The sequence below is a fragment of the Penaeus chinensis genome, chromosome 19, assembly GCF_019202785.1.
Source record: "Penaeus chinensis breed Huanghai No. 1 chromosome 19, ASM1920278v2, whole genome shotgun sequence".
Lineage (NCBI taxonomy): Eukaryota > Metazoa > Arthropoda > Malacostraca > Decapoda > Penaeidae > Penaeus > Penaeus chinensis.
In genome coordinates this window covers 3,892,882-3,910,381 of record NC_061837.1, presented here as the reverse complement: position 1 = coordinate 3,910,381, position 17,500 = coordinate 3,892,882, and the positions used below count along the sequence as shown (strand labels likewise).

At 44.8% G+C, this 17,500-nt stretch overlaps 1 protein-coding gene and 1 long non-coding RNA gene across 2 annotated transcripts in view; one reads left to right on the top strand and one right to left on the bottom strand.

The window, feature by feature from the left end:
* Positions 1 to 17,500, bottom strand: part of LOC125035055 (polyhomeotic-like protein 2) — a 28,826-nt gene that overhangs the window by 6,038 nt on the left and 5,288 nt on the right. The window contains exons 2-10 of the mRNA XM_047627157.1: positions 3,780 to 3,995; positions 3,209 to 3,391; positions 2,882 to 2,990; positions 2,558 to 2,697; positions 2,192 to 2,339; positions 1,832 to 2,037; positions 1,445 to 1,710; positions 593 to 1,323; positions 328 to 465 (exon numbers count right to left, since the gene is read on the bottom strand). Coding sequence (XP_047483113.1) covers positions 328 to 465; positions 593 to 1,323; positions 1,445 to 1,710; positions 1,832 to 2,037; positions 2,192 to 2,339; positions 2,558 to 2,697; positions 2,882 to 2,990; positions 3,209 to 3,391; positions 3,780 to 3,995 — 2,137 coding nt within the window. The remainder of the gene's footprint in view (positions 1 to 327; positions 466 to 592; positions 1,324 to 1,444; positions 1,711 to 1,831; positions 2,038 to 2,191; positions 2,340 to 2,557; positions 2,698 to 2,881; positions 2,991 to 3,208; positions 3,392 to 3,779; positions 3,996 to 17,500) is intronic.
* LOC125035057 lies at positions 4,446 to 14,875 on the top strand. Its single transcript, XR_007115733.1, has 2 exons — positions 4,446 to 5,323; positions 14,285 to 14,875. It is a non-coding gene; the product is annotated as an uncharacterized LOC125035057 (long non-coding RNA).

The window sequence follows — 17,500 nt, the reverse complement described above, 5'->3', positions numbered from 1 at the left end:
GCAATAACATGGATAATTTCAAAATTAGTAACAGTTTAAGAAGAAAGGGGCATTTCATACCATACACACTAAGGAATCACATAAGATAAAATCCATGGATGCAAAGGATGCAAGCATTGGAAGAGAGAATATCCCCTTTTTTCAAATCTAATCAATACACAAAGAATACTTGGAAGAGCAATGATCAGTTGGATGAAATGGGGAGGTTCTATTGCCTCTTAAACAGCATGCAGCCATCAACTGGACAGAAAACTAAAACATAATCAGAAGTTAACAACAGGCAAGAGCTGATACCAGAATGTTTTCTTCCTGTACAGTGACACTTACCTTCATGAATAACAAAGCCTTCGATAACGTGTGTAAGGACTTGAGGCTTCACCATGGCTTTGGGTGGCCCAGTGCTTGGTGGCTGAGGGGTGACCGGGTGAGTGCCATTCATGGTTGGCTGGGGAGTCTTATCTCTTACTGCAGGGAAGGAAAGGGGCAGGTTATAAAAGTATGGTCGATAGTTGTCAGCTGTAGAAATATGCAGTTATACGTGCACTCGGTTCTAAATATGATCAATTGACGAATACAAGAGAACAGAACATACCTTCCCCACTTTCACTGGATGGTGTGCCGTTAACTGTTGCAGTTGGGGGAGCCGCCACTGGGGCTGGAACAAGAGCTGGCGTTGGTGCTAGAGTAGTCATTGGTGTTTGTGTGGAAGTAGGAGTGGAGGTGGGAATTTGTGCCTGGGTTGGAGTGAGAGTCTGAATAGAAGTTAGGGTTGGGGTTTGTGTTTGAGTTGGAGTGGATGTTAGGGCAGATGTTAGGGGGGGCTGGGGCTGAGGGGGGGCTTGAGTGGCAGGTGTCACGGTCACTGTAGTAGTTGTACTGACTGGAGGCATGGTATTAAGCTTCTTGGCTGGACTATTTTCTGCCTTCACTTCCTGCTGCTTGTGCTGCAGAGTGGGAGGGGTGGAGGAAATTGGTGCCATGGCTGGGGCAAGCGTTGGCGGCTGAAGGGAGGTTGTAACTTGAGCCATTGTGGAAGTGACCTGCATTTGAGGCATGCCTGCAGGGGCCAGAATTGGAGCGTGGCTGGTGATTGGCGCTTGGCTCGTCAAGGTCTGAACTGGAGTTGTGCCTTGCATTGCTACGCTTGAAATGAGGGCTGGAGGAGATGGCGCCACGGACACCTGAGGGATGGCCACTGACGTCGGAGGCGGCTTGGGTGGGGGGGCTCTCACTAACTGAGGTAACCCCGGTGGGGGTTGTGCCACTGGAGGGAGAGGTGCTGTCGGGGGGGTCATGGGGACACCCGGCCTGAAATGGTTGAAGCTATGAAGCAAGTGACTTACATGCTGTCACTTATAATGCAAAATTAGGTATATTTGTTCAATGTATTCATTTATTTGTTTTCTGAAAGTACTATAACTAAGATCACTTCTATTACACTTACTTGGCCTGAGTCATACTGGAGATAGCTTGTATGGGTGCAGCAGACTGAGTGTTAAGTTTATTTGGAGCATTAATAGATGTGGGGGTCACTGTTGACATTTGTGCCTGAGAGACTTGCTGCATAATCTGTGTTGCAGTGTTGGCAGTCCCCACAGCAACTGCATTGGCTGTTGCAACACTGTGATTCACTTGAGTGGCCGTCATCTGAGGGGTGGCTGCCATGGCTGGGGACGTTCGATTTGCTCCATTCTTCCCACGCGTCTTATTCTGTCGAGTGAAGGCAGATTCAAATTAACTGTTCTAGTCACTGGTAAATGCAAAAACAAATACACATAAGCAGATATTTCCTCCATACATAGCAACAAACTCTCTTCAAAATAATGCTCACCTGTGCTCTGGCTGCAGACATGTGTCCAGGGGCAAGCTGTTGGCCGGCAGTCTGGGTTGACACAGAGGAACCATGTCGTATTTGTGTGGAATTGGAAGGAAGGATTGCTGGGCGCATGTTGGGTGTTTTCGGCTGAATCTCCATCCCCGCTCTTGGCTTCTGATTCTGTGGGCCTGGCTGCATTGATCCTAGAGGCGGCATCATAGCTACAGGAGAGAGATTGGTCTGTTAGCAAGGTATATGTGCAAAGGCCAATGGTTTCATTAGTTCTGGATGCATATAAATTCACTTAATAAAATCACAGCACATGCTCTACATGCACACTTTTATATAGACATTTCATAAGCAAAAATTACTTACAATTGGGTACATGCATAGTTGGTTGTGGGTTAGATATAAAGACATTTTCTTGTCCCTGTTGTGGTCCACGGATGAAAATAGGCTGATTCTGAGCAGTTAGGAGGGCAGGAGAGTGTAAGGCACCTGGCGTGGCCCAAGTGATGCCTTGCTGTTGCGCAGAGAAGAGAGAACACTAAACATTAATCATATTAATTTCAACTGATTAATCTACAAGCATTTTTTCATCAGACCTATATAAAGGATACAAAGCATTTTCCTTAGCCTTTAATCAGCATTAAAGCTCATGAATGTCAAGATTAATATTCTCAAGTGATCCCTAATATCTCTTACTCCAAGAACAATTACAAATTCAGTGTCAAGACTCACTTTCTGCATGTCTGTAGGCTTGTGGGTTGAAGAATGGGCAGGAAGTATATTGTGTTGCTGACTGCTGATGACACCTACTGGCAACTGACCGATCACTAAAGTCTGACTTGCTGTTGTAGGTATAGCTGTGGGGGAGTAACCTATGGGAAAATAAAATTAGGATGATGGGCAATGGTGGCGGAGCAATCGAGGAATACTTTTTTATTCCAGTTTAATGTTGCTATTAAATGAAGAAGAAAAGAACAATATATCAGTTTATACTCAATATGGATATAAGAAAGAGACAGACACAAGAAACTAGAGAAGTAAAATCTAAAAAATTACCTTGTCCACCAGTTTGCAGGACTCCAGATTTCCCAGCGGTGGTCAGCATGTGAGGAGCAATCTGCCCTTGGAACGGCTTCCCTGTTGCAATGACCTGAGGCAACATGTTCTGATTAAAGTTGAGACTGAGTCTCCTTCATGCTTGGAGTAATTCATACCACAAAAGTATATAACACAAACACCAAGCATACATTCTCCATGCAGTACTTCACAAAACATGAACATTATACTACATGAAAATGTTTTATCTTATCAGTTACTCAGTATCATTAATTTTTTTTTTTTTTTTTTAGAGCCTATAAACTCCTATTCACAATAACTACTCACTTGGATGGGCTGACTCAAGCCGTTCAAGGTGTTGGGCTGGATGGGCGTTGCGTTCATGCCCGTGGCGGTCTGGAGGGTGAGGTTGCTGGGCATGATCAGCTGGCCTTGGCCATTGTGGTACAATTGCTGTAAGTATGGCCCTCCAGGTATGCCACCCTGTATCACCTGCACCTGGGGGGAGAACTGAAACATTCCAAAATTTAGCAATCATGTCATTTAATGGTGCATCTTAATCATCTAGTAATAAAGCCTGTTTGGGTTTCCTACAGTTAGCACTGACAATCATTTGTGGAATTTCACATGACAAATGTGATTAATTAAATATTATAAATGATATATGTATGGGTTCCTACTGTTCCCATCTACACCATTTATAATATACCTTATCAATAATAAATGATGAACATTAAAATACAAAATAAAACTTTTATTCATGAACAAAGAGAATATAGCAGCTACTGTTATTTCAGAAAAATATCCTTCAGAAATATAATTTCACAAGAACCTATTCCAACAAGTGTGACATGTATATAAGAATAAAATGTTAGGTGGTAAATACATGTATACATACATATATGGGTGATCCAATGCGACCCCCCTCGCGCCCTACCTGAGGCATCGGCGACGGCGAGACCCCCGGGTGCGTGAGCGGCTGGGGGGCCAGGTGGTGTTGCAGAGGCTGGGGGATCGCCGACACCGTGGTGGTGCTCGTCTGGGGGCCCGGCGCCGGGGCTATCGCGGGCGGCGCCGGCTGCATGCCAGACGCCAGGGATGCTTGCACGTAGAACTGGAAACGGCAAGGGAAAGGGAGACACGTTAGGTGGTGATTAATGGGGTGTATAGAGAATAAAAGAGAGAATGGGCGGGGGTGGGGGGTTGTATGATGGGAAAGGGAGAGAAGGGTGGAAGGAAGTATGAGGGAGGAAGTAGGGACGAGAGGGCGATAGGGATAAAGGGGAGGGTAAGGAAGGAAGGAATGGAGGGAGAGAAAGTGAGTTGTAGGGAAGGAGAGAGATAGAAAATTAAAGAAGGAAATAATTCATAGAGCTATAAACTGCCCACACGCGAGTAACCCAAAACACCCACACCAGATTGCACAGAGAGGCGGCAACACCCACAATCAACTTCGAAAAGACACAAGAGCAAAAGACGATATAATTACACACAAACCTTACTCCACGTCTCGCTGTGTCCTTTCCCTTCGGCATTTCAGACATCTTCCGTCGCTTTTCCATCGTTGAAAATCCCTCCCGACAGAGCACAGAACACGTATTCTTAGCTTTTTATGAACACTGAGGTAATGTCAACAAGGTCGTTCGTTTGTTTTCAAAGACAAATCCTATATTCTACATTTTCCTACTGGATTCTAGACCAAAAGTCCATCTCTCCTCTCCCAAATCTAAAACCACACACAATAAAAGAGTAAACATATATTTCGCCATTTAAAAAGTTAAAGTCTCCCATACACGCAATCTCCCACTGCCTCGGACACACTAAGATGTTTCCCCAAGGAGGAATTGGTAGAAAAAAAAAAAAAAACATCTTAGTCTCCCAAACTACCATTTCAGAGAAGCCACCAGTTGGGTTATAATAAAACCACTTTCACGGGATATACTTGCATCTTTCCCTTTCTACGACAACGATCATTGCCTCCATGGATTTTAAGGATTTCAGCCTTTCAAAACATGCATTTAGAAATACCCTCCACTTTCGAGAGTTCCTTTCAGTCCCATTTGCGAATGAAACGGAGGGAATAAAAAAATAGAAAGCAAAACGACAAAAATCCCTCTCCATTAACACACGCGATCACCGAACAACCATTCAGTAATAACAAGTCTCACCCTCACAGAAGAGGAAGGGAAGACGAGGCCGCAGTACATTGAGGAAGAGAGTGAACGGCCAGACGGTACAGAGGAAAGGCAAAGGGGCTGGTTGGCTGCGCGAGACGGACGAAAGTAGCTGAAGAAAAAACATCAAAAAGAGGAAAGAGGAGTAGAAAAGGAAGGTCAATAAGAAGAAAAGACAGGAAGAAGGAGAAATAGAAGAAGAAAAAAAAAAGTGTTCCAAAATCGGCAACGAGCAACGCCTTGGGTGCGAAGTCGACCCCGTGAATCGGTAAGTCCGAGAGCATCATTAACCGATTGTTTACGGAGGGGAAATGCGTGGCATCTTGTGATAACTAGTCAAATCAAAACACCAATACAGAATTAGGATGGTATCGATAGCACGCGAACGCACACGCGAACGCACACGCACACACATACATACGTATGTATATAGGCTCTGTCCGTTTTTTATCGTAAAGCTAATCTACGCTATGGCGACATAAAAGTAAAAAAAAAAAATAAAAAAAAAATAATAATGCAAGCTAAACGAGTAAATATAGCTAAATAGTCAGCAAACAAACAAGATAGAAAAGCCCAACAAAATCGACTCCTAGATTAATCGAAAGAAAAAGATGAAATGAACAAAATCGAGCCTCTCAATTAATCAAGAGAGAATTTGTTCCTCAGTCCCGGGGCGTCGGACCAGGCACCAGAAGGCAGTGTGTCTCTCTTGATTAGCTAACATCAGCGCTTAATGTTCATGTTCTTGTCGCTGTTAAGCTCCTGGGCGCGGGGGGGGGGGGGGGGGGATGATCACTCGCTTCTGTACACGTTTCAGTTTTTTTATTTATTTAAGGTCTTGGGTTAAATCTGGATAAAGGATTTTGATTTCGTGCAAAGTAAGGCAAAAGGGGAGAGAATCTCATTATTTTTCTTTCACCGGAGAGTTTAAACAAATGACGAAGTTTCGGGGAAAAAAAGCAAAGGCAAACACACCGAGTGGTATTCGGGTTGACGTTATAATGCTCCTTTAATTTAAACTCACCCCCCCCCCCCCCAGCTTAGTAAGTCGGAGCGAGATCAAAATATTTACACAAAGCACGTGGTTGCGCCATTTTACCGATCACAACAATTTTGAAATGCTGGGAAGGAAAAACATCCTTTGTGGGGGTTGGGTAACAGTTAACGGGCATTTTTCACACACATACACATACACACACACACACACACACACACACACACACACACACACACACACACACACACACACACACACACACACACACACACACACACACACACCTACCTCTCTCCCTCTCCCTCTCTCTCTCTTTTTCTGTCAACTCACACAGCAAAAAGCTTGCGTGTTAAAACTGCTGATTTCCAAACAAGGCGTTTAATCGCGGTTGCTACGAAGCAAAATACTGAAGAACAACTCGGTATTGACCGCGACGAACTGTTTGTCAATTCCTTCAGTGGCTGAAAAATTTAGATCCGTGATCTTTTTTTTTTCTTTAATTTATCATTATTCCCAAAGGTGAGGATTTCAAGCGAGGTTATAAATATAATGCAATTCCGAAATTTGAAGTGAAAAATATTTAATAAAAATTAAAAATAATAAAGCATAGGGTATCAATTTCTTCAGGAATTGTTTTAATTAGTACTGTATAATATAGAACGTAAACAAAAACGTATCAAATCTTTTTATTTGTATGGGCAGAGCTCCCAATTTATATATTATTATTATTAATTTCACTTTCCTTCTTTCGCACCAAATTGTTAGAAGAAATATGTAATGACCCTGTAATGCGTTGCTATCTTGCATTTAAATCCACATCATTTCAAAGCTATTAACGCAGACGGTTATTCAATTGATCAAGAATATTCTAAATGGATTTTGCAAATGTCGTTTCCAAAATCTTTCTATTCGGAAGATTCTCGAAAATTCTCCTCTCCTTCATAATTACAAAATCATACACTTGATAATGAAAACGATCTATTTAATATGCATGATTTTGTGCCTCATTTGCAACATGGTAAATATTTGTTCCTTTCTCAATATACAATACTTTAACTTCTAGTCTGGTGAAGTATACATAATTCCTTAACAAATAGTGATATTTCAGTATCACTTAATTAATAATTTCTCGCGCGCTGCCTCGTTTTCGATTAAGAAGTCAGTCTTCAACCTCATGTTTGTAAATGCTGCGAGGGGGAAAACGCATGTCTTTAATTACTAATACATTTATATGATACTTATGTTGGGGAAAAAAAAAAAAAAATGCACTGCTAACCTCGATCCCGATCTAAACTATAAACATTACTTTTTTATATCTTGCCTTTAAATGATTTCGTGAATAAAAGAAGAAAATAAACTTGATCGATCGGGAAAAAAACAACAGACAAGGTTTTATGACTTCTTCAATTTCCTTTTCTTCTCCTTCTCCTCCTCCTTGTTTTCTCTTTCGTTACGAGAAATAAATATAGCGTTTTCGTGTCGACTCGGGCGACGGCTGTACAATAACAAACCAAAGAAGTTCGCCATTTAACATCCTCCCTCGTCAAAATAACACCGAATGGCTTTCTTTGAACACATAATTTTTTTTTTTTTTTTTTTTTTTTTTTTTTTTTTTTTAATACAAAGACTTAGTTGATCCTGTGTTTGAACTCAGTCTCTGTTATTTTTTATCTTCCGGCTCCGTCTAACTCTCCGCACATCCTGAATATTATTGACATTTCCCTCAAGATCGTTTCGTACGAGAGAGAGAGAGAGGTTAGTCGACAACAATGAAAATACAAACATTTGCGACGTCGTTCTGCCAGAACACATGTGCTGATGGCAATATGTACGGGGGTGTTACACCACAGGCCGAAATGGATCGTATGTCAGGGGTACAGAAGGGCGGTGTTCCTTTTCCCCTTTCAATCGGTTTCCTTACGTGCCCGCGTGTGCAGAACGCCAAAAGCCTTCAATAACACTTGTTGAAACCCCCTCCCTCCCCCCTCTCCTTATATTCGCTCAGGAACCCACTCGGTGAGACACTCGCTGCACGTAGAAGTTCTCAAGACACCGAGCAAGGCGCGAGCAATCCACAGACAGAGCTTCAGTGCAAGGCAATAGCGCGTTCTTCCTTGGAGGAGAAACAAGACAAAACCAAACCGTAAGTGTGTTTATCCATCAGAGCTAAACTATTTGTATCGCTGTGGAATTACTATAAAAAATATAATTATAAAAAACAACATACCCAAAATGGATATTCTAACCTTAGCTCAAAATCCTTCCAACATGCGCCAATCTCGCCAGTTTGCGACTAAAGAAAGCTTGTCGTAATCTTTTAAGCGTCGTTCTTTCATTCTTTGTGAATAACCCCCCCCCCCCCCCCCAGGTAAAGAGTTATCAGCTGTAGGGCTTAAGAACATCCGGTCCTGTCTACGCAGTAAGTTCAGTCCTGTTGCCTGTTGACTCTCTTAGCAACGTGCCGTCTGGTGTCGCTCACTCGACGCCTCTGCCGCTGTTTCGTTCAACAATTCTGTGATTGAGTGATTTCTGCCGTGATTTGGGGTCCCGCCGATCCAAGTTTATTTTTTTTTTATTTTTTTTTTTAAGGGACTTCACCTTAAACGGAGTTATTTTGGAGAATTTCTACCACCCCCTACCCTTCCCCTCTTCTTCCTCTGCCTCGTGCTTCTCGAAAAGTCCGAAGACGTCGCTACGAACTCAGGTACAGGCCGTGTTCTTAACATCAATTTTAATTTATATTAAGTTTTTTTTTTTTTTTTATTGTCTTAGGAGTAGGCAACTATTTTAGGAAAATGCGAAGTCAATCTCTCTCTCTCTCTCTCTCTCTCTCTCTCTCTCTCTCTCTCTCTCTCTCTCTCTCTCTCTCTCTCTCTCTCTCTCTCTCTCTCTCTCTCTCTCTCTCTCGCAAACACACGTGCTTATCACCAATACGCCGGTTCCTATCAACACTAAAACATCAACCTTAAATTGACGCCATCAAAACCTCGTGCTTGTCAAATTTGCTGCAGCTCTCAAGGTCGATTGATTGGCCGGCCCGAACGCCAGGCCCGGGCGCCAAATCTCGCTTTTGCCAGAGGAATTAGTCTATTAATACCACAATAAATTTGCTATTCATTAGTAATAAAGATACAAATAATAGTACTTTTTGATAATCGTATATAAAAAAACCCACAAGACCTTCGCATGGCAAATCGCTCGACTCCATGATTCACAAGGCGAGATTAGTCGCGCGATTCGCAGATAAGGCGAGGAAAGTCCAACTGACGATGTCGAATGCGCAATAAAATTAATCGAAAATAATTAAAACCAAATGAGAATTATGGGATCGTTAGTGTATGTTTAATCGACAGGATAGAGGCGAGTGCGGGAGGGGAGAGGGGGAGAGATGACCGAGGGAGACGTGAAAGGAGCTGTGTGAGGTGGAAGTAAGTGGAGCCTTTCCTTCGCTATCCTTCTAATATCTTTTTTGCTCCCACGCTCCCTCTGCTCTCCTATCTCCTTATTTCATTTCTCTCTCTCGTCCTCTGTCCCTCCTCCTCCTTACTCTTCCTCTCTCACGTCCTCTGTCCCTCCTCTTCTTTACTCTTCCTCTCTCACGTCCTCTGTCCCTCTTCCTTCTTCCTTCTTACTCTTCCTCTCTCTACCCCTCCTCCCTCTAATTCTTCCTTTATTCCTCCCATTCTTTCTCTCATCCTCGTTCTTATCTCTTGAGGTTGATCCCCATTTTACTACAATTTTTTTTTTTCTCCTTCATCCCTTCATGCAAAGGGTTACGTGCGACACCAGCTTTTGATTACACGCATTATTCCCTTCTGACTTCGCGTCTAAGCTCGTCTTTCCCCGTCTCGTTCCCTCTTTTCTCTTCATTTCTTCCTGTTCTTCATTCCCCCCCCCCCCCTAATGTTGTTTTTTTCCCATTTCTTGCGCTCTTTTCCCTTTCCTCTTTCCTCTTTCCTCTCCCTCTTATTGTGTCGCATAGTGAAGATCTTCCCGCACACCCACAGGAATCTCCACTCGTTCCCACATATCCCCCTTGGGATCACTGTGAAACCCTTACATTCACCCCACAGACGCTACCCACGAAACGCCCACACACCCACAGTAGGGTAGGGAAAGAGGGGAAATAGTGTGTGTGTGGGGGGGGGGGAAATGTGGGTGTTGTGGATGTGGTGGCGCTGTGGGAGAAGGTGTATGGGTCTCCCGTTTTTTTTAAGGGTGAACTCTGATAAAGGTGCAACTTGTTCAAGTTAGTGCCTGGGTTCGGCCATAACGCTCACTACTACGGGCCGATCTCGTTTCGATTTCCCTTTGATGGGGAAAAAAAAAAAAAAAAAAAAAAAAAGGTAATGGCTGCCTCAGCTTGCAATATTTCTCAATTTTTCTTCTCTTCATTGTTTTCCAGGTCTGTCTGTGTCTGTCTCTCTCTCTCTCTCTCCCTCCCTCTCACTCGTCTCATTATCTTTGTCATTCTACATTCTCCTTTCTGGCACGGGTCTCCCCTCTCCCCCTCCCCTCCGCTTTCCCTTCCTCCTCCCCCTCCCCCTCCTCGTCAAGCGCGGCTCTGATCCTTGTAATGAAGTCTCGGTAATCTCCCCCTCCCCCCACCCTGTCCCTAACTCTCCATCTCCCTCTCCCCTATTCCTCTCTCCCTTCCCTCCATCCCCACTCCCTCTCTTCCTCCCTTTCCCCATCCCCACTCCCCTCTATCCCCCACCCCCCCACACACATTCACTTGCAATCCTTTCATCGCAACCTTTTGCTTCGACCGACTAAACACGTGCGCGGGAGGAACGAGAGAAAGCACGAACGATTTTCTGTACTGGAATATATGTCGGTCTTTGCCATCACAGGAGTCTTGTGTGTGTCAAGTCAGTCATTGCAGGTTCCTTTTCTCTATCTCCTGCCCTTCTCTCTCTCTCTCCTCTCGCGTTTTTATTTTTTCGTTTTTTTTCTTCCTCTTCAAGAATTATTGTTTGTTTCCTCGCATATATTTCTTTCTCTTCTTTTCTTACTTCCTTCCTTCCCGTTTCCTCCTTTCCTCTTCCTCTCTCCAATCACCCCCCCCCCCTCCCTCCCTCCCTCCCTCCCTCCCTCCCTCCCTCCCTCCCTCCTTCCCTCCTTCCCTCCCTTATCTCCCTATCACTGGCCGATAATTTCCGCCCGCGCCCCCGACCTTCGTGCAACAGACCTGCAATTTGGCGTCGACGTCGGCAGCCTTGTGGTTATCGTGCTGAGCTCCGACGCGTTCTGTGCGCGCTGCCCTCTCATCCCCTTCCTTCTCTCGCTCTCTCTCGCTCTCTCCCCCTTCCCTCTCATTATCTTCATCATCATTATCTTTATCCTCATCTTGCTCCTCCATTCCTTTCTTTCTTTATTCCTTCCATCTCTCCCTCCTCCCTCCTCCTCCTCCTCCTCCTCCATATCTTCCTTTCAGAGGCCGTGCCGCCACTACCTCCACGTCCTTGAAGGAGGCGGGGGGTGGGGTGGGGGGGCAAAGGGAGAAGGACTGAAAGGAGTAGGAATCGGGGGGGGGGAGGGGGGAGCGAAAAGTAGTGAGGGAAAGGGAGGGAAAGGAGTTGAATTATTCTATGTTGCGAGCGTCTCCTCCTTCCCTCCCCCCTCCCCCCCAACACCTCATTACGAACCCCGTTTTATTTCCATCGGCGATGACAGCGAGTGGTCTTGCACTGACGACGAGTCGCGCGTTGGTAGCCGGGACGAGGCAAGTCAGCAAGCAGAAGGATCCGTCGCATTCACTTCTTTCGCTTCCCATATTGTGGATTTATCTATTTCTATCCGTTTTTCAGTCGCGTGCGTGCGTGTGTGCGCGCGCGCGCCTGACGAGATTGGGTTTAATGTCATTCGGCCGCCTTTGGAATTCTGATTCGGCGCGCCTCCAGGAATCCGTCTTGGGCCACAGGCGGCGTCCGTGGCTCGCCGGGAGGACACGTCGCCTCATGACACGGATTTCCCCTCAAGGATATGGGGAGGAGCCTTATTCTCATTCTCCTCTTCCATCATCTCCTTCGCTCCCTTTCCTCCCCCTTCCGTTCACGTCCCTTCCCTTCCCTCCCCTCCCCCCCCCTTTCTCCTTCCCTCACCCGCGCTGGAGAGGGGAGGGGGGGGGGGGGCGTTTGTCGCCTCCAGGGGGCAGTGCTTAATGGTCTCGCGTATGTGGTGGGTCGAGGGGAGGAGGGGGGGGGGAAGCTGACGCAGGACAGTAAGGGACGGTAGGGTGGGCTCAGGGAGGGAGGGAGAGGGAGTGAAGGTAGATAGGTAGGGGGATGGCGAGAGGGGAGGAAGGGTGAGGGAAGGAAGGGTGAGGGAAGGAAGGGTGAGGGAAGGAGAGTAGAGTTGCAGAGGAGCAGCAGCAGCGAGCGAGCGAGCGAGGGAGAGGGGTGGGGGGGAGCCGAGGTCGAGGCGGAGGCGGAGGGGGGGGGGGGGGGCAGCATGCAATAAGTGGTACACAGCTCGTGGCTCTAATAAGAAATTCGCCTCATTAGTAAAATTCGGAATCGGGGCCCGGCGCGTCCCTCCTTTGTGCTGCTCACAAATCCGCCGGCCCTTTGATGGTAACGACCGGAGGTATTTATTAAAGGCGCAGGACGCCCGCCTTCGCCCAGCACACCTTTGCCGCCGCCCGCGCCTCCGCCACGGTGTCGCCTCCCTCCCTCGGCCCTGCTCTCGCCCTGGCTCCCTCCCTCCCTGGCTCCTTGCCTCGGGCCAGCTCTCCCTTCCTCCCTCCGCCCTGCTTCCTCCTGCCTCGGCCCTGCTCTCCCTTGCCTTGGGCTAGCTCCCCCGTGCTTCATCTCTGGCTCCTCCCTGTGCTCTCCCTTCCTCTCTGGTTCCCTCCTCCCGACGACACTTTTCTTTCGTTCATTACCTCCCCCCCCCCCCCTCTTTCCCTCGCCCTTTCAGCCTCTCTCTCTCTCTCCTTCCCTTCCTCCCCACCAGCATCCCCTTTACCAGGGACTCGGGCATTACTTCCTCTTTGCCCAAGACTTCCCTACTCCCCCTAACTTACTTTTTCCCTCTTCTCCCTTGTCTCTTCCTTTCCTCATTCCCCCTTTCATTTCCATTCCCTCCCCTTCTTTCCCCTCCTATCCCTTTCCCTTTGTCTCCCCTACCTCCTCTCCTTTACCTTCCTCCCCCCCCCCTCCTCCTTCCTATCCCTTCCCTCTCTCCCCTCCCGCCTTTTCCCTCCTATCCCTTCTCCCTTTCTCTCCCCCCCCCCCCATTACAAGCCTCTGCTCGTCGTGGCAAGTAACCGACCCCCATTGCCTCAGCACGCGGGCAAATGGGAAATGGGAGGGGGGGGGAATGGGAGGGAGGGGGAATGTGGGAAAAGATTTAGAGAAAATGTGGGGGGGAAAGAACTTTTTGAAGGGGAGGTGTAAAGGGGGGGGGGATATTAGTTCGCCCTATATTTAATATTCCCCCCCCCCCCTTTTTTTTTTATTTCTTTGTGATACTAATTCGTGTGTGCAACGCCCATCGATAATAAACGGACAAAACTGTCCATTCATTTCGACTAATTTTCGGAACCAATTCATCATCGGGCGTAAAAAAAGAAAAAAAAAAAAAAAATCCCAACACTACAATTACTTGGCTGAAAATCTTAGATGACTTTTGGCCTTTCAGCCGCAACCTCTAAATGGCACCATTAAGTGAACCAAAATGTGCCATTCGTGTTTCAGATCTATTGAAATCTGTTCTTTTCTTCTGCTCCAATTTAGGAAAAAAAAAAAAATAAAAAAAAAAAAAAAAAATATATATATTGCATTTATTGTACAAAGCTAGTCGGGAATTGCCTAAAAGTAATCTATTTTCAGTTTTTAAAGTGTATTATTTATTTGCTTTCGTAAAGGTGTGGGGGAATAATCGAATATTCAAATCTACATCGGTGGTCGCTGGCAAATTTTGGCGAGGCTTTTTTTCCCCCAAAGATTTTTTTTTTTTTTTTTTTTTAAGTTCCTTTCTTGTGCTTAAAAATGTGATCGTATGCAAAACTACAGCTTCCAAAGTTATCCTACGACGTTTCAATGTTGGGGGAGGAAAATATTTTATTTGTTTTGAAATAAAGGTAAAGAAAAAAACACCAAAGCAACGAAAACAAGAAAAAACAAATCACAATCCCTATTATAAGTTGTATTTAACAATCACAATTACAATTACAATCTTAAAAAAAAAAACTTTTAAACCCTCTTATTAACCTCCCTTTCCCTCCAGGTAACTCCGCGGCGCCCCGGCACCCCCCCCCCCTCGAGGCACTAATGGAGCCGTTCACCGCGGGCATCCTGGCGGTGGGGGGCATGATCGCCGTGATGCTGGCGGTCGTGGCTGCCCAGGAGAGCAACAGCATCAATAACAGGAAGAGCAAGAGCAAGAGCAAGAGCAAGGCCCCACCAAGCCCGCGGGAGGAGCAGAAATCGCCCGAGGAGAAGAGATACTGAATTCCAAAAGCATTTTGTTCTTGCTCTCTCTAAGAATTATTCAAAAGAATTATTCAAATTTCCTTCTTTACTTTTTTTTTCTCCTCCCCTCCTATCTTTTTTTTTTTTTTCAAATTTCGCTTTTTTTCCTAATTTTCTTTTTTTAAATTTCGGAGATTCGAAGTTTGTGATGTGTTTTTGGGGAAATGCCTCTTTTTTTTTCTAAATCACCATATTTGAAAGCGGTTTCCCTTAGTGGCATTTTAGGCCTTTTTACGTACATCTGCCGGTTAGTTTGAGATTTTTTTCTCTTGAAAGTTTTAAGCACTGTGAATATATATATACTTGTTTTAGTTGCTAATTAATTTTAATGAATTTGTAATAATTACCTTTATTTTATTCCTTCCTTTTGTCACTATTCCATCCACACCAAGACTGTATAGTTAAGTATTTGGTGAAGAAGAAGAAAAAAGAAGAAAACAAAAATCACATTTTCACATGTTAAATGTTGAATATTTCACATTTAACTACACCCAATAAAAATATTAAATAAGTAATACAAATTCATTTCTTCGAGAATTTTGCATTTGTTTTTCATTTCACATTTCACACAGCAAACCTTAGACTTTATCAAAATTGCAATTTGCAAGTCTCCAGCTATTGCAAATGGGCAGTGGACACACGCCAACGGCTCCTGAATATTAACCATCACACAATATTAACACATTCCTTTCGCTGTGGAATTGCGAAGGATTTCCCACTCTCGGAATTCAAAAGTCAAAAACCGATAATTCATATTGTTAAACCGACATATTCGTGTTTGCTTGCTTGCTTTTTCATAAATCCTTATATCAAACGCACATCCATACACACACACACACAAAAAAAAAAAAAAAAAAAAAAAAAAAAAAAACGCGCATAACGAAGCAATTCTTCTCAGAACTTATCATAAACTAAAAAAGAAAAAAAAAAAAGGGGGGGGGGGGAGGGGGCTAGCTATTATCACGGTCCAATTGCGAGAAAGCGAGTTCGCATAAACGAAGCCAGAGAGATGGTGTTCGAAGCCCAGGTAAATCTCCAATCGATATCTCAGAGCTTTTGATTACATTAAGGTTACATTCAATCCTTCAATTAACAAACCTTAATTGCTACACCCGCTCTGTTAAATGAACATCTAAAAACCTTAATGACACGTCCGATCCTTTTAATCACAACCATAAATGCAGAATCCAATAGCCTGTTTGGTGATTAAGCCTTAACGCTGCATCCGGCCGCTCTTGTCAACAATCACCGAAACACAATCCAGTCGGGTAGGCCTACTCTTCCTTTGCAACTCCGTAGGCCTGTCATTTTTTCACAGATAAAAATTAAATAGATGTTTCTGAGAGCACTGCGAAGTCGAGAGCACGACCCTTCGGCACGACCACCGAGATACTTAATGACGGCGACGGCGACTCGGGCCACGGGGGACGGCCAGCCTCGAAAACCCCCGGGGAAGCCCCATGAGTTCCTGTGAGGTGGGGGTGAGGGGGGGAGTGAGGGGGAGGTGGTGATACAGGGGGAAGCCAGGGAAGGGGGGAGGTGGTGATACAGGGGGAAGCCAGGGAAGGGGGGAGGGGGTGGAAGCGGAAGGGGTGAGCAAGGGGAGGGGGAAGGGTGGGGGAAGGTGGTAGGGTTCTTCCTCTGAGATATCATTGGCGCGAGTGAAAACCCAGAGCTATGTAAACAAAAACAAAACAAAACAAATAATAATAATAAAATAAATAAATAAATAAATAAATAAACAAATTATAGACCTCCAATCATCATTCACTGTTTTGAAACTCGCCTTGGCAAACTAATGAGCATTATACACCCAAATGATATATATCTGCTATTAATGACGTTTTATTGAGGGAGCGCTTGTACATATTTCTGGGACGTCTTGCATGTTCGTAGAACAGAAAAAAAGATCACGGACTTGGTAACAAGAGGAAGGGAAGAACACATTGATGCACTCGCACTCACTCACTCACTCACTCACTCACTCACTCACTCACTCACTCACTCACTCACTCAATCAATCTCCCGCACGCACGCGCTCGCTCATTCTTTCACTCATTCTCGCACTCTCACATACACAGTGAGTGAGTGACTGACTGACTGACTAAGTGCATATGTGTGTCTTCTGAGTCGGCAGGATTTGATCAGCCCCGGACGGACGGACGGACGGAGGGAGGGAGGGAGAGGCGAGCCTGTCTGTCAACTCGCACTGTTTTTTTTTGACAGTATTTTTTGTATGTTATTTATTACTGTGATTACGAAAGCATAGGCATAGAATAATGATAATTTCATCCCGTTTTTTCCTCTCCTCTTTTTCCGTCATTCTACTTATCTACCTAATTCTCTCTATATATATTCCTATCTCTCTGTCTCCTTCATCTTTCATTAGTCTATCTATCAATCTATCTATCTAGTTCTCTCCGTCTTCGTCCATCATTCATCCATCTATCTACCTGTCTACCTCGTTCTCTCCATCTCTTGTGTAAATAGGAATAAAATTAAAATCTCCGCTCGTACAACGCACCGACGCACTCGCCCCAAAAAAGGAATATTAAAAGGGATATTACACGAGAAGAGAAAAAGGGGAAAAAAAAAAAAAATCGGAATAAACACTCTTAAAGACTTCCCAATAAACTCTTTAATGGAAAATAAACATCAAAACTTCACTCAGCCGAACATCCTCTGGAACCTTCCATACTCGTGCAATCTTGTGCAATAATTGGCGAGTGGTTTGCTATACAAATGTGATGAAAACGCAAATTAAGAAATGTTTATTTACGACTTACTTCTTACTATCTAGTCCTTCCAAAAAAGGTGAACCTAAATAACAACAAAAATACATTAACATGAAAAAATAAGCAACACCGAAAACGCCCATATTGTACACCGTGTTGAATTCAACGAAGACGAAGTCCCGGCCGTCGCCCCCTGCCGCGGATCCGAACGAAGCCCGCGCCCCATGTGTTACGGA